The 13764-nt window shown below is 37.1% G+C and overlaps 2 protein-coding genes across 3 annotated transcripts; one reads left to right on the top strand and one right to left on the bottom strand.

The window, feature by feature from the left end:
- Positions 1 to 1688: 1688 nt before the first annotated feature.
- FucTB (alpha-(1,3)-fucosyltransferase 10) lies at positions 1689 to 3726 on the bottom strand. The gene has a single exon (XM_071693247.1). The coding sequence runs from the start codon at positions 3436 to 3438 to the stop codon at positions 2068 to 2070; it is 1371 nt and encodes a 456-aa protein (XP_071549348.1). The 5' UTR covers positions 3439 to 3726; the 3' UTR covers positions 1689 to 2067.
- Positions 3727 to 3881: 155 nt separating this feature from the next.
- Positions 3882 to 11883, top strand: Tango14 (transport and golgi organization 14). Of its 2 annotated transcripts, none has more exons than XM_071693249.1 (2): positions 3882 to 3978; positions 8461 to 11883. In XM_071693249.1, exon 2 carries the CDS (start codon positions 8466 to 8468, stop codon positions 9237 to 9239), a length of 774 nt encoding a protein of 257 aa, XP_071549350.1. In that variant the 5' UTR covers positions 3882 to 3978; positions 8461 to 8465; the 3' UTR covers positions 9240 to 11883. The 2 variants fall into 2 exon arrangements, with proteins under 2 accessions (XP_071549350.1, XP_071549349.1); XM_071693248.1 differs by having other exon boundaries at positions 3888 to 4047.
- The last annotated feature ends 1881 nt before the right edge of the window (positions 11884 to 13764 follow it).

The following is a 13764-nucleotide window of genomic DNA, read 5'->3' as shown; positions in this document are numbered from 1 at the left end:
TTCACTGAGAACCAATCACTTTCCTCTCTTCCTACACGTACACATGCCTTACATCCTCGATAAAAACTTTTCACTGCTTCTAACAACTTGCCTCCCACACCATATATTCTTAATACCTTCCACAGAGCATCTCTATCAACTCTATCATATGCCTTCTCCAAATCCATAAATGCTACATACAAATCCATTTGCTTTTCTAAGTATTTCTCACATACATTCTTCAAAGCAAACACCAGATCCACACATCCTTTACCACTTCTGAAACCACATATATATTCTTTTTCTTTCAAACTATTCGCTATTTCCTGCATCAGCGAGGTAGCATCAAGAACAGAGGTTCTTGTTTAATTTGTTTATGGATGGGGTTGTTAGGGAGGAGAATGCAAGAATTTTGGAAAGAGGGGCAAGTATGCAGTCTGTTGTGGATGAGAGAGCTTCGGAAGTGAGTCAGTTGTTGTTCGCTGATGATACAGCGCTGGTGGCTGATTCATGTGAGAAACTGCAGAAGCTGGTGACTGAGTTTGGTAAAGTGTGTGAAAGAAGAAAGTTAAGAGTAAATGTGAATAAGAGCAAGATTATTAGGTACAGTAGGGTTGAGGGTCAAGTCAATTGGGAGGTAAGTTTGAATGGAGAAAAACTGGAGGAAGTAAAGTGTTTTAGATATCTAGTAGTGGACCTGGCAGCGGATGGAACCATGGAAGCAGAAGTGAATCATAGGGTGGGGGAGGAGGCGAAAATTCTGGGAGCCTTGAAGAATGTTTGGAAGACGAGAACATTATCTCGGAAAGCAAAAATGGGTATTTTTGAAGGAATAGTGGTTCCAACAATGATGTATGGTTGCGAGGCGTGGGCTAGGGATAGAGTTGTGCACAGGAGGGTGGATGTGCTGGAAATGAGATGTCTGAGGACAATATGTGGTGTGAGGTGGTTTGATCGAGTAAGTAATGTAAGGGTAAGAGAGATGTGTGGAAATAAAAAGAGCGTGGTTGAGAGAGCAGAAGAGGGTGTTTTGAAATGGTTTGGTCACATGGAGAGAATGAGTGAGGAAAGATTGACCAAGAGGATATATGTGTCAGAGGTGGAAGGAACGAGAAGTGGGAGACCAAATTGGAGGTGGAAAGATGGGGTGAAAAAGATTTTTGAGTGATCGGGGCCTGAACATGCAGGAGGGTGAAAGGCGGGCAAGGAATAGAGTGAATTGGATCGATGTGGTATACCGGGGTCGACGTGCTGTCAATGGATTGAATCAAGGCTTGTGAAGCGTCTGGGGTGAACCATGGAAGGTTCTGTGGGGCCTGGATGTGGAGGGGGAGCTGTGGTTTCGGGCGTTATTGCGTGGCAGCTGGAGACTGAGTGTGGACGAATGGGGCCTTTGTTGTCTTTTCCTAGCGCTACCTCGCACACATGAGGGGGGAGGGGGTTGTTATTCCATGTGTGACGGGGTGGCGATGGGAACAAATAAAGGCAGACAGTATGAATTATGTACATGTGTATATATGTATATGTCTGTGTGTGTATATATATGTGTACATTGAGATGTATAGGTATATATATTTGCGTGTGTGGACGTGTATGTATATACATGCGTATGTGGGCGGGTTGGGCCATTCTTTCGTCTGTTTCCTTGCGCTACCTCGCTAACGCGGGAGACAGCGACAAAGCAAAATAAATAAATAAAATAAAATATATATATGATCAAGGTTTTTATTGAATGTAGTAGGTTACACTATATAATGAGTAAAATTTAAAAACTAGATTAAAAAATGTGAATACTGCTTCAACCATATTGATAAATCAAATTTCATATTCTCATCCGTAAATATATTTAGGGTTGACAGTCAAATATACATAGCTAGAAAATATCTACTGCCCAAGTCATTAACAGCGTCCGTCAACTTACTCAAAAACCACAAATCTGGAACACGTTAAAAAATAATCTTCAGCCTCTCACTCCACTCTTACTACATGCATGACCAGTCAGGGTAAAATAATGCAGACAAATGTAAATTGAACATTAAACACTATGGAAATACGATTTTTCTTTCTATTTTTTTTTAATGTATTAAGCTAAAGTTCTACGTGTTCAGGAGGAAAGTTGTGGAAGAAGCCATCCTGGTGCAGATGGTGCAGGACTTGTTGGTGGAAGTCGTCAGAAGTGAATGATCGTGCAGACAACATTAAGTGATGAAGGACACGAGCCTCAACGCGAGCCTTGTGCCACTGTTCTACCCAAAAGCTCCTCCTATTGGGCCCGCCTTCGAGAACGCTAGGAGGCTCTGGGCAACCATAATGCTCCACACTTGCCATTACTTCACCGGGTTTTGCACCAGCGTGTCTAGCTAGTATCTGATTACAAACGAAGCACTCAAAGTGTTCTATAAAATTACCCTTTTCAAAATCATTGTTGATTCCCCATTTTCTTTCGTGCATAGACTGTAACAATATGGAATTAGATATTCGTTGGTCAATTTTATGCATTAAATGCGAATCATATAAAGTATCATTTCCTATGACTCTGTGTATGTATAAAGCTAAATCCCGTGGTGACTGGAAGTTGTCTATAAGAATGAGTGAATTACGATTGGGTTCCCAGTCAGTGACAGATGGCGACCCCCAGTAAATAGGAACAGAACCCACTGTCAGAGGACGCCATAACTTTTCCGTTATGTAATCATCACAACCAGCGTTTTCTATGGCCAATGTGAACTTATATTTCGCGATAATGGAGCGGAAGTCCTTGTGATCATAGGTTCCCGCGGGGTCGAGAAGATGTGACGGGAGGTCACGGTTATGCAGACAAGCACCATATGAGTCTATCTTGATATATTTAGATAATTCTTCCACAAATTTGTCCCTCTCACTCAATGTATCACAGTTGGATTGAACGTATACTATGGGAGCCAAACTTTCATTCTTCATTAACCTATTCTTGTCATGTGTGGCGATGAATTCCCCTCTGGAAGTGAGCGCTTCGAGCGACTCCAGGTGCTGCAGAGTGAGGGGAAAGCTAGACCCACGACGGAACGTAGCCGTCAGGTTGAACAACTGTAAGACGAACTGGTGGTCGAACAGAGGCTGATTTTTGGGTGATTCCTCGTGCAGGAGACCCCACCAGTGATGCCTCCCTCGGGGTAACGGCAAATCTTCCACATTAAAGTCACTCCCATAGAAAAGCACTGCCTTTGTCCAATGATTTCTCAGAAAATCTCGATCTTCTGTGAAGTAACATGTTCCTAAGTCACAGGTCCGGGACTGACCCAAGATCCCTGTGAAGGGCGTCCACCAGAGGACTACAGACGATCCCTCAACCTCACCATGGGAACAGCCAGCACCCTCGCCCCGTTGTAACGAACTTTCACACTGTAAGCTATCTATATTACACTTTACCACGATCACTGTTTCTATTAGCATTACATATGTTGCAATGGCAAACAACATTACTGTCAATTCATATTCAACAACAAAAATAACTAGGACTTGGACACGGATGATGTTGATCACTGGCTGACGCCGTGTCCCAGTCAGCAGATGGAACTCCAGCTACGGTTTACATCATGGAGATATTTGCTGCAAGTCAAGCACGCTCTACAATACAAGAATCATAGGTTGCTGTTCACACATCAGGATGACTAGCGTTAAGATGAATATAAAGAAGAGATAAGTTAGCGTTCTCTCACAATGGTCCTTCTAACGTGGACCAATCACGTGCTCCCATGAGAACCACATTCACCTCTACCTTAAAATAATATTTAAAGACTAATTCTAACGAATAGAAATCCAATGGAGTGACTTAATATATCATAATTTTATCAATACTAGCTATATAGAAATGACTGTGATTATTTATTGAAAATGCAACCACTTTGGTGTACTTTTTTATACTTTCGCGTGGTAATGAACTTAGAGCGACGTGTTCGAGTGTTTACATGAGTTCCGGAGTTCTCTGACATCCATAAAACATATGAATTTATCAGTGAAGTAAGTCACTCTAGCAGTCCTGATCTGTGGGTGACAACACTTCCAGTGGTCCTACAGCCGAAGTTGGAGGTAAACTACGGCTGTGTGTGTCGGGTGGATGGGTTCAGTGAAATATGAAAGATTTGTCTGACTTAGGTGGGCGTTCAGATGCTGACAGTTTGAAGGCTTAAAATGTAGATAACTTTTGCAAACTATTGGTAGTGTATTGTTTATATTAAAGTTAAAATTCCAGCTTAGGGATGCATTTAAATTGAAATGCTGTTGATTTTGTTTTGATGCAATGGTATGAGGATTTGCTAATGACTGCCAGCCCTTGGTTTTGGTCATTTTTCAAGAAATGTCTATTTTGCCGGCAGAAATGTTCGTGTATCGATATCTGTAATTTGTAATGACTTTCCACTGTTTAATGTTGACTTTTTTCCTCATGAAAGATGTCAAACGTTTATGAAGTATGACAGTATTTTGAGCATCTTTTCAGTTTGTGACTTTACAAACTTTGATCATCAGTGACTGATTATTGATAAGTAAATTTATTGAGTTCACACGTTCGTGTAGCTTGTACTCTTGATTTAAAGTGCTTATCCTCTATAATTTCACAATTACTTAGAGCCCTGCTAACTTTGTGACGACTTAAAGTTTTAGAAGTAGGAGTTGCTTCACCTAGAATTCCACTTTCTATCAAATCTACATATTGTAAGAAATCTAGTGGTACCACTTTCATCAGAATCACCAGTAGAATGTGGATGGTGCCATGCTTTGCACTGTGCTGGGGGTAAACAGGACTTGATCAGAGTGCTCCAAATATGTAGGGTAAATCAGATGTCAATTAAACTATGGAATATATAGGTACCTCTTGTCAGAACCCATAAACTAGAAAACAAACCGAGTGGATATGTATGGCATCCCCAATTAACTTGCTCTTGGCCTATCTTGCGTATGGCTGACAACATTCATTTATCAGCGGTTTTCTTTAGATTCTTTGGAGCTATATTTGATTTGTATTTCAGTTAACAAACTGAATGAAGTAATGTAGCTGAAGTAATGTAGAACCTAAGCTAAGTTCCAGCTGGAAGTGTATAGTTGTCAGCTGTCCTTAGAATGGGCATTTGCAAAGCTCAGAGCAAGTTTTTTTGGATGCTGTAGTCATTCTGACCACAAACATACAATCTCTTCTTGTCATACATAACATTTGACTGCACTTAACTCGCATAGCTCATCCTTCTTGTCTATTTTCTTTTGGTGAGCACTATGCACTAGCCCTGCTTTTTCGCAGAATTGTAGGAGCAATAGTTATGAACACTTAGGCATGAGCATTATGTTGAAACATTAGGTAGTAGTAGGTAGGAACATTAGGCAAGAACATTAGCTAGAAGTAGTCTGTAGGAACACTAGGTAGGAGCCTTTGCAAATGCTGCATCAGAGTTGTTGCCTGCCAGTGGCTTGTTAAAGGTGAGGCACGAAAGGCTACAAATTGGCACTGGAGTTCACTGATTATAGAAAGACTCTTGTTGTGGCAACCACCTTGAGGGAGTTCCAGGTGGGAACAGACATCAGAGATATAGATAGGTAAATAGCTAAAGGTATCCCTTCTGTTTGTTTTCATGTAGGCACCAAAAGACTGATTTAGATTGTGATTTACTTAAATGATTGTAGCCAGCACACTTAATATTGTCCCATCTATGGGCAGGAACAGATTAGCATGAACAATGGATGAGAATTTATATCTTGACATCTGGACTTGCAAATACATATTTGGAGCACTCCAATTAAGTCACGTTCACATTATGATGTATGATGCTATCCAGTGGATACTTTTTCCTCGTTAGATAAAGAAAGTTACCCATTTGCAGATCTGTTGCATTTGGACATGCAAGTTATCTTTTTTAATTGTACTTTATTATATTATTATTTAACCACAAATTTCATTCCTTAATCCTTCTTGTTTTTTAATTCTTTATTATCAAAGGAAATACTAATGGTAATGAAAACCTACACTATCAAACCCCTATTTTTTTACAAAACAGCAATTCTGCAAGAGTTGAATGAAGATCCCCAAGCATGAGCCATGCCAACAATAATATTATTAGATTTAGGAAAATTTTTAGTAGGTATACTACAGAAGCAACAATGATTTGGGAAAGGATTGCATATCAGTGAATTCCATACACATAGAAGTGATTTAGACCAGGCTGCAATTTTTCTTAAGCTACGAATGACATGGATAAAACTTACCTCTGTCATAGCCATATCAGGTGCAAAGAAAATGTGGTATGCATAAATTAATGAAGAAATTAAGAGAGCTCCTTTGGTGTTTTTAGGCCTGACTTCTTAAAGTAGAAATGTCTAAAAGATGATGGGTAGTTTTCACAGCTTTAATGTTTAAGGAAAGGAGGCATCATAATGATCAGTCCTCCTATGACTGGTCTTCACAAACAGACTCTGACAGTACAGTCACTCACAGACAACTCGAAGCTCACAAGCATTCTAAAAGAATGGTACCTGTAGCACAAATAGAAAGCAGCAACATCAGTATATGCCATACAGATTGCCTAAATTATGATCACAATAGCTTTTAGAACAGCGTTTGATCTGAAATAAATTGTTTTAAGCCAATAATAGAAAAAAATATAACATTCCCTGTTACTCTTGTCTAACGTCTTAACCATTGACATACATCTTAATTACGGAAGAGCGAAGTGAAAATTATTTCCCTCATGAAATGAGAGAGTATTATTGAATGATAAAACAACTCAAAAACAAGTGATGTACAGTAGTCCTCAATTTACTAAGGGAGAAATAAAAAACTTGGGATCATATTATTCAAGTATCTTACTTATATGCTTGTGATGGGAATGTACTAGTAGGGTATTGTACCAGTGCCATTGTGACGGGAGTGTATTGGTAAGATGTTACACCAGTATGCATGCACCAACTGCTTTTTATTTCTGCCTATTTTGGTTGAGGACTGTATCACTTTTTTTCTTCTTATGTATATAATGTGCTTTCTCTTAGTAAGAGACATGTGTTACACTTTACTATTTTGGTACAGTATTTGAAATGTATCTGTGTTTGGAAGGCCAGCCTGGTGGGAGCTGTAGGGTGAAATGACTGTTTTTCCTATGATTGGCTGTGATTCTTATCTATGTTATGTCAATCATTGTTCTGCCAGCTGCTTTAAAGGCAACCTATGCATTTTGTATGGCATTCACTGTTATTCTGGTATATTACAGCTAATTTCAGTATATTTTTAGGATTTTATCACACCCCTTTGTTTTTAGCTGATTACTTATATTTTTACAACTGTTGATATGTAATTGATGCATTGAGGTAAGAACTTTCTTAAGAGAATTGTGCAGTAAAAATTTACCAGATAAAGCATAATGTATCATGTTGTTTATTATAACTTTGATATTTTGAAATAAAGGTGGCTAGGAGCTTAGTAAGGATTCCATCTCTGTTGCCTGTTTTTCATATATTTTTCTTGATATGTAGATCATTATTAATTCATGCATTGGTTAAGAAGTTTATGGAAAGAATTGTTGAAAAGGTTATAATTGCAACTTACCAAATTATTCTTCAATTATAAGATTTTTTGAATGAAGGTAGTTGTAAGTGTTTATGTGATGTGGCATTTACAACTCAGCCACCAATTTGTCCCAATAAATTATTTCTCTGAACTTATAGCTAGCTTTTAATCTTTTTTACTTGTATGCACACATTTTTATACTGTATGTACATACTGTATACTGTATGTACATACTGTATACTGTATGTACATACTTTATACTGTATGTACATATTGTATATGTTTAATATTTCTTTGATTTTTTTGGTCATGGAAACTTTAAGGGTGTATTTGGTTCCTAGACTTAAGTTTAGATTGAAAACCTTTGAACTGAAATTCACACCAGTGTTGTGGTTCCTATTGTATGAAATATTGTGACAGTAGTAGTAGACAGAAGTGACAAACAAATTTAGTATCAATTGATAATTCCCCTTGTATGCTACTTGAGAATATACACTCCTTTCCCAACATACAACTGCGTTCTGTTTTGACTAACTGGTTGGATCTCGGAATGGATGTAAGTCAGAGGTATGTCAGCATGACCTGTAGAAATTGTATACCTGTACAGCATTCTTTTATACTACTCAGTTTCTATCATGATTATCTCATTTTTTATTAACCAGCTGTATTAAATGATTCTTCAGTTTTTTTATAACTTTTAGTCAAGATTCTTTTGTTCATATTTCATAATTCTTATTTTTTGATTTGTTTTTCCTGGTCGTATGTACGTATGGTCATAAGTATGGATGGTGATAAGTAGGGGAATGCTTGTATTCAAAGTAATCAGTTTAGTATCATTTTATGTAAAACTTTATTACAGTGTCTCAGGTATAATGCTGTTTTGTGTGTGGATATTTGAAAGTAAGAGGTTTTGGTACAGAAATTAATATTTCATTGATAATGCTCTTTATTTGCAGCGGAGATGGATGTTTTGCTGCCGATGTTTCAGCTGCTGTACTTTGTGGCACACTTCCTGGCCAGTCTGGCACTGTCAGTAATTGATACCTTCCGTGATCTCCATCGCCTACTTTTGCACTTCTATTGCTTCTTTGTACCTACTCGTGTCCCAGCTTGTCGTCTGCAGGCTGATGCTGCACAGCTTAAAAAGATTCCACAGCATCTAGGATTGGTTTGTGTTGGCCAGCAAGTCAATCATATTGCACAATTGACAGCTGTGATTTCTTGGGCTGTTGGGTATGGGGTTCACTATGTGTCCCTGTATGATGTTCGTGGGATATTGAAACGTAAAAGATCAGTCATCTTAAAAGCTCTCCAAGAAAGTAGTCCAGGATTCACTTATTATTTATCTCATGATCAAGATTGCATACAGGTTCGAGATGTACTGTATGAAAAAGATTTTAAGATAAACAATGGTGTGCTTCATCGAATAGTAACAGTTAACCTCTTAAGTGCAATAGATGGAAGAGGTAACCTTGCAAGTGCGGCACAACATCTATCAAAGAAAGGTTGCCAAATAACTGAGACAATGATAGAGTCTCTCTTGGTTACACAAGGTCAACCTGATCCTGATATGGTTATAACAATAGGAAAGCCAATCACCACATTAGGTTTCATTCCTTGGCAGATTAGACTAAGTGAGTTTTTTTCCATACCATCTTTAAGTAGGTTTGAATATCATGATTTTCAAAGTATGTTACAGAAATACTCTAAATGTGAACAGAGATTTGGGAAATAGAAGGAATAAGATTTATCTATATATATTTTGTACTTAAGAAAAAAAACTCAGGTCATCTTGGAGATGTTACCACTGCATCTGTAACCTTCCATGCCAGTAAACCACATATTGAATTTCACATTTGTTGGGCAGCTGTGCTGTTATTTTTGTGATTCTCATAGTATCTGCAAGAGCTGAATGCTAAACCAGAAATTTTGCAGATTTCATTATATCATTTCATTCCATTTATATCAGAGATTGAAGCATAATGATGCCTTGTTATTATTAGGAACAAGCATGTTGAAATGTTTGGTTTTGCTTTAGGTGGTACTAGAAAAATACTTTTTAGATGTATTTATGGTAGTTGCAAATGTAAATTAACACTTGACTATCAAGGGAATATGAGATGCATGTGATACTGATTATCTGTATGTTTGTTTTTTAGCTTAAAAAAAATATGGATTGCAAAGTGGATAGCATGTGTCAACATAAATTTTTTTCATGTAGAGGAAAACCTGTTTAGTACTGTAATTCATATTTTCTTATATGATCTTTTATCCTAAATACTTTATATACAGAAGGAGGATGAGATTGATAGTAAAAAGAACTTCACTGTGATAAATGTATAAGTTGTTTCCTTACAAGTGATACAGGGGTAATAATAGTTTTAACTAAATATTTCATGCTTCCAAAATACGTGTTGTGATATTTTATCGAACATGCTTGGAGAGCTACAGAAAAGATATTATGTAGTTTTCTTTTCTTATTCTTTCTTAATGTTCTTCATTTTCTGTGTGAGCAAGATAGTGAGACAAGCAAATGAATTAGCCGTAGAGGAAAAGTATCCTTGCTTAGGTCCTTCCTCTGTTCCTTCTTTTAAAAAGTATGGGAAGCATAGATTCCTATCGTAACATAAGATCCTCATATGTGAGATGAATATAACTGGTATATACAGAAATTATTGTATCTTTTTCAGTATGGTTTGGTTTATTAGAGACCCTGAACCTGAATTGACCCTCTTCACAGTTCATGAGTTGGTCCTTGTATGTCCCACATCATGAAGTAAAACATGGTTGTATTATGGAAGTGATGAGGGAAGATTAAGATGTAACAATTGTTGCTCATTCAAAAGGATATATCCCAGCCAACTTCTTTCAAACATCATGATATTTTGTTCAGGATATGATACACGATAAAACTTGAGATGTCATCCATAAGATTATTTGCATTTTCATCCTGATCTTCTTTTCTTACCTTATTTGTTTTCTTTAGTACCTTCAACCCCTTTTTTTTCTGCTAAATGTACCTTATTTTTATCCTTTCCCAACTTCACAAACATATTGGAGCATCCAGTTGGGACTATTATTCCTGAATTGAAACTTTGTCTTCTTTCATTTTTGTTTGTTCTTGCTCACGTGAAGATTTATTATTTTCCTTGCTGTTGACTTCTTCCCATATCTGTCTATATCCCTTGACACCCATTCCCTTCAGGAACTCCCATCAAGGGAGTGGCCACAGGAAAAAAAAATTTTCCATTTTTCTTTGTCCTTGCATGCCTTCCTCGCATAATTCAAATAAAAAGGATACATCAGTATAGACTTTCCTAGCTACTCATCATTTTTTCATAGCGTTATGTAATGTTCTACTTTGAACTTTTTATTGCAACATATATGTGTTCAGTTTTATGCAACATAAGTCTCACTGTTAATAACTGTATTGATGTTAGATTAATGTGCGTTGAACCATCTTGTGTTGAATTTTCGGAATATGAAGAAACATATCATGTTGAGTTACTCTGAAACCCATTAGCTACTGAGAAAGAATAAGATTAATTGTTTTTATAGAGGATTTTATGCTTTCATAACTGACATAGACAATAATAGATAGGTTGGCTGAAATCTCCCCATCATTTAGTATGTTGTATCTGGTATTTAGTTGATTTATGGTGGGATACATTTGCAAAGTACAACAAAGATTATGGTGCATATTTGTATAAGCTGTGTTTTGGTGCATTACACATGATAGCTAGAGACTGATTGTGAACGAATGTGGCCTTTCTTGTCTGTTTTCCTGGCGCTACCTCGCTGAAGCAGGGAGTAGCAATGCTGTTTCCTGTGGTGCAGGATGGCGCCAGGATGAAAGCAAGCAAGTATGAATATGTACGTGTCTGTGTATGTATATGTACATATATGTGCATGTATGGGCGTTTATGTATATATATGTGTGGATGGGCCTTTCTTCGTCTGTTTCTTGGCGCTACCTCACTGACAGAAATGGCAATCAAGTATTATAATAATGATAATAATAATGATAATACTTGTATAAGATTACAATGTTAGGGGGATTATGTTGTAGCACTCATTGTTAATTAGTTTTAAGTCATAAATGACTTGGAAGTTACAACTTAGTTTAATTTGGATATTGAAACCTGTTTTGAATCTACTTTTAGGGGGGGAGCTTTTCAAGGATATTATTCTTATATTCAATAAGGAAATTAGACATGATAACATTTAGTTATTTTGAATAATTTGTTCATCATTTTGTTTTGTTTTTTTTCTAGTTTTCTTTTTATGATATTATTCATACTTTGCCTTAGAAAAGTTTGTACAATGAACCATATTGTTATTCTTTGTATAAAATATTTTGTGAATGTAGATTAGCGTTATGTTTGTTTTCGTTTTTTCCTATAGATGTACCATAACTATTTTCCTTCTCCCTAGAAGTCATTTACTTATTTGGTCTTCATAAGAGAAAATATGAAGATGGGATAGCATTTTGAAAAACCTTTGATTTAACCAGTATTTTTATGTGATAGCCTTACTTGTTTGTGAGATGATTTGTAGGTTTGTAAAAGTCGGTTGCAGTGGAAAATTTCGAGGTACTTCCATGCATTGGATGCAAGGGATGGCATTTATGATGTAAAGTACATATTTACTGAATTACTTTAGCCTAACTGTTGGAAAATATATATTTTTATGGGACAAAGCAAACATTTTATCAGGTATTTCAGCTAACAGCAGATTTTAGTACTGTATTAAGAGTGGTTTTCTAAAACCATCATACAATTTTTATAGTCATAGCTATATTTTTTGGTGTAAATAGTTGATTGTTTATTTTGAACCATTAATAGCATAAACTTATTCTTTTTCATGCATAAGAATGCAATATGTTCATTACTCTTCTTGGGAAATCCTCATTCCAGACTTACAATACCACATCAGACCTACAGAATTTACTTTGGAACAGTATTTTGTCTGTATTCAACTGATGAGTAGTAAAAACACATACTAGTCCCAGCTATCAGTATGAGGGGGCATTCTTAACTGTCCAAAGAGACAACAGCCACTATTTTGTACATCTGAAATGACAATGGATCATTCTAAATGACTGGCTACTAAAAATCACAAGTTTACTAATCAGTAGCAAGAACTTGGTGAAACAAATAAAAACCATTACCATCCACCTTTATTGGTGCCATGCCAAATTATAGGGCCACTTACAACCTCGCCATACTTTATGAATTATGGTTCTGCTTAGTGGCAGTGTTCAGCTTCCTGAGTGCTGTGGGAGCCCCATAGAAGATACTGCTCTGGTGGCAGATTCATGTGAGAAATTTCAGAAGCTGCTAATGAGTCTGGGAGAGTGTATGAGAGAAGAAAGTGGAGAGCAAATGTTAGTCTGGGAGAGTGTATGAGAGAAGAAAGTGGAGAGCAAATGTTAATGATAAGGTTATAAACTTTATCAGTGAAGAAAGACATGTTAGTTGGATTGTAAGCTTGTATGGATAAACCCTTGAGTAGACATTGCCGCAAATGGATTTCAGGGAGCTGAAGTGAGCCATTCTGGACATATAGAGGAATGTATGCCAAAAAATTTCAGTGTCTGTAAGGGTAAAGATAGGTATGTTTGACTTTAGTAGTCCTAACAGCAATGTATGGATTTGAGATGTGGGCTATTGATGGAAAAGGGATGATGTACTAAAAATGGTAGTTGTAGTACAAGGATTATGCATGAGAGAACTGAAATGGTCTGGACCTACTTAGAGGATGATTGAGAGGGTATATACATCAGAATTGGAGGGAACAAGGGAACCAAGAAGTTGGAACGATGGAGTGAAAGATGCTTTGAGATGTTGAGGATTAAGTGACCCACACATGAAGAAGTGTGAATTAGAGTGACTTGGTTTACAGAGAGTGACATGCTGTCATTGTGCTCTGTAAGGCCTGGTTGAGGACAGGGGCACTGATATCAGTAGTAGTTGGAGGGCAGCCAAGGACTAGGGAGGTATTTTACCAGTACTTCCCACTTGGGTAAAATACTTCCCACATATTCCCCACGTGTCATAAAAGGCGACTAAAGGGGGTGGGAGCCGTGGGGCTAGAAACCCTCCCCTCCTTGTATTTAACTTTATAAAAGGGGAAACAGAAGGAATCTAGATATATATTTATATATTTTGTGACTAAGCAAAATGAATAAATAAATGAATATTTATTTATTATACTTTGTCGCTGTCTCCTGCGTTAGTGAGAGCGCAAGGAAACAGACG

The sequence above is a fragment of the Panulirus ornatus genome, chromosome 55 (assembly GCF_036320965.1).
Source record: "Panulirus ornatus isolate Po-2019 chromosome 55, ASM3632096v1, whole genome shotgun sequence".
Lineage (NCBI taxonomy): Eukaryota > Metazoa > Arthropoda > Malacostraca > Decapoda > Palinuridae > Panulirus > Panulirus ornatus.
The sequence above is the reverse complement of the archived record's forward strand: the minus strand, read 5'-3'. Positions and strand labels throughout refer to the sequence as shown.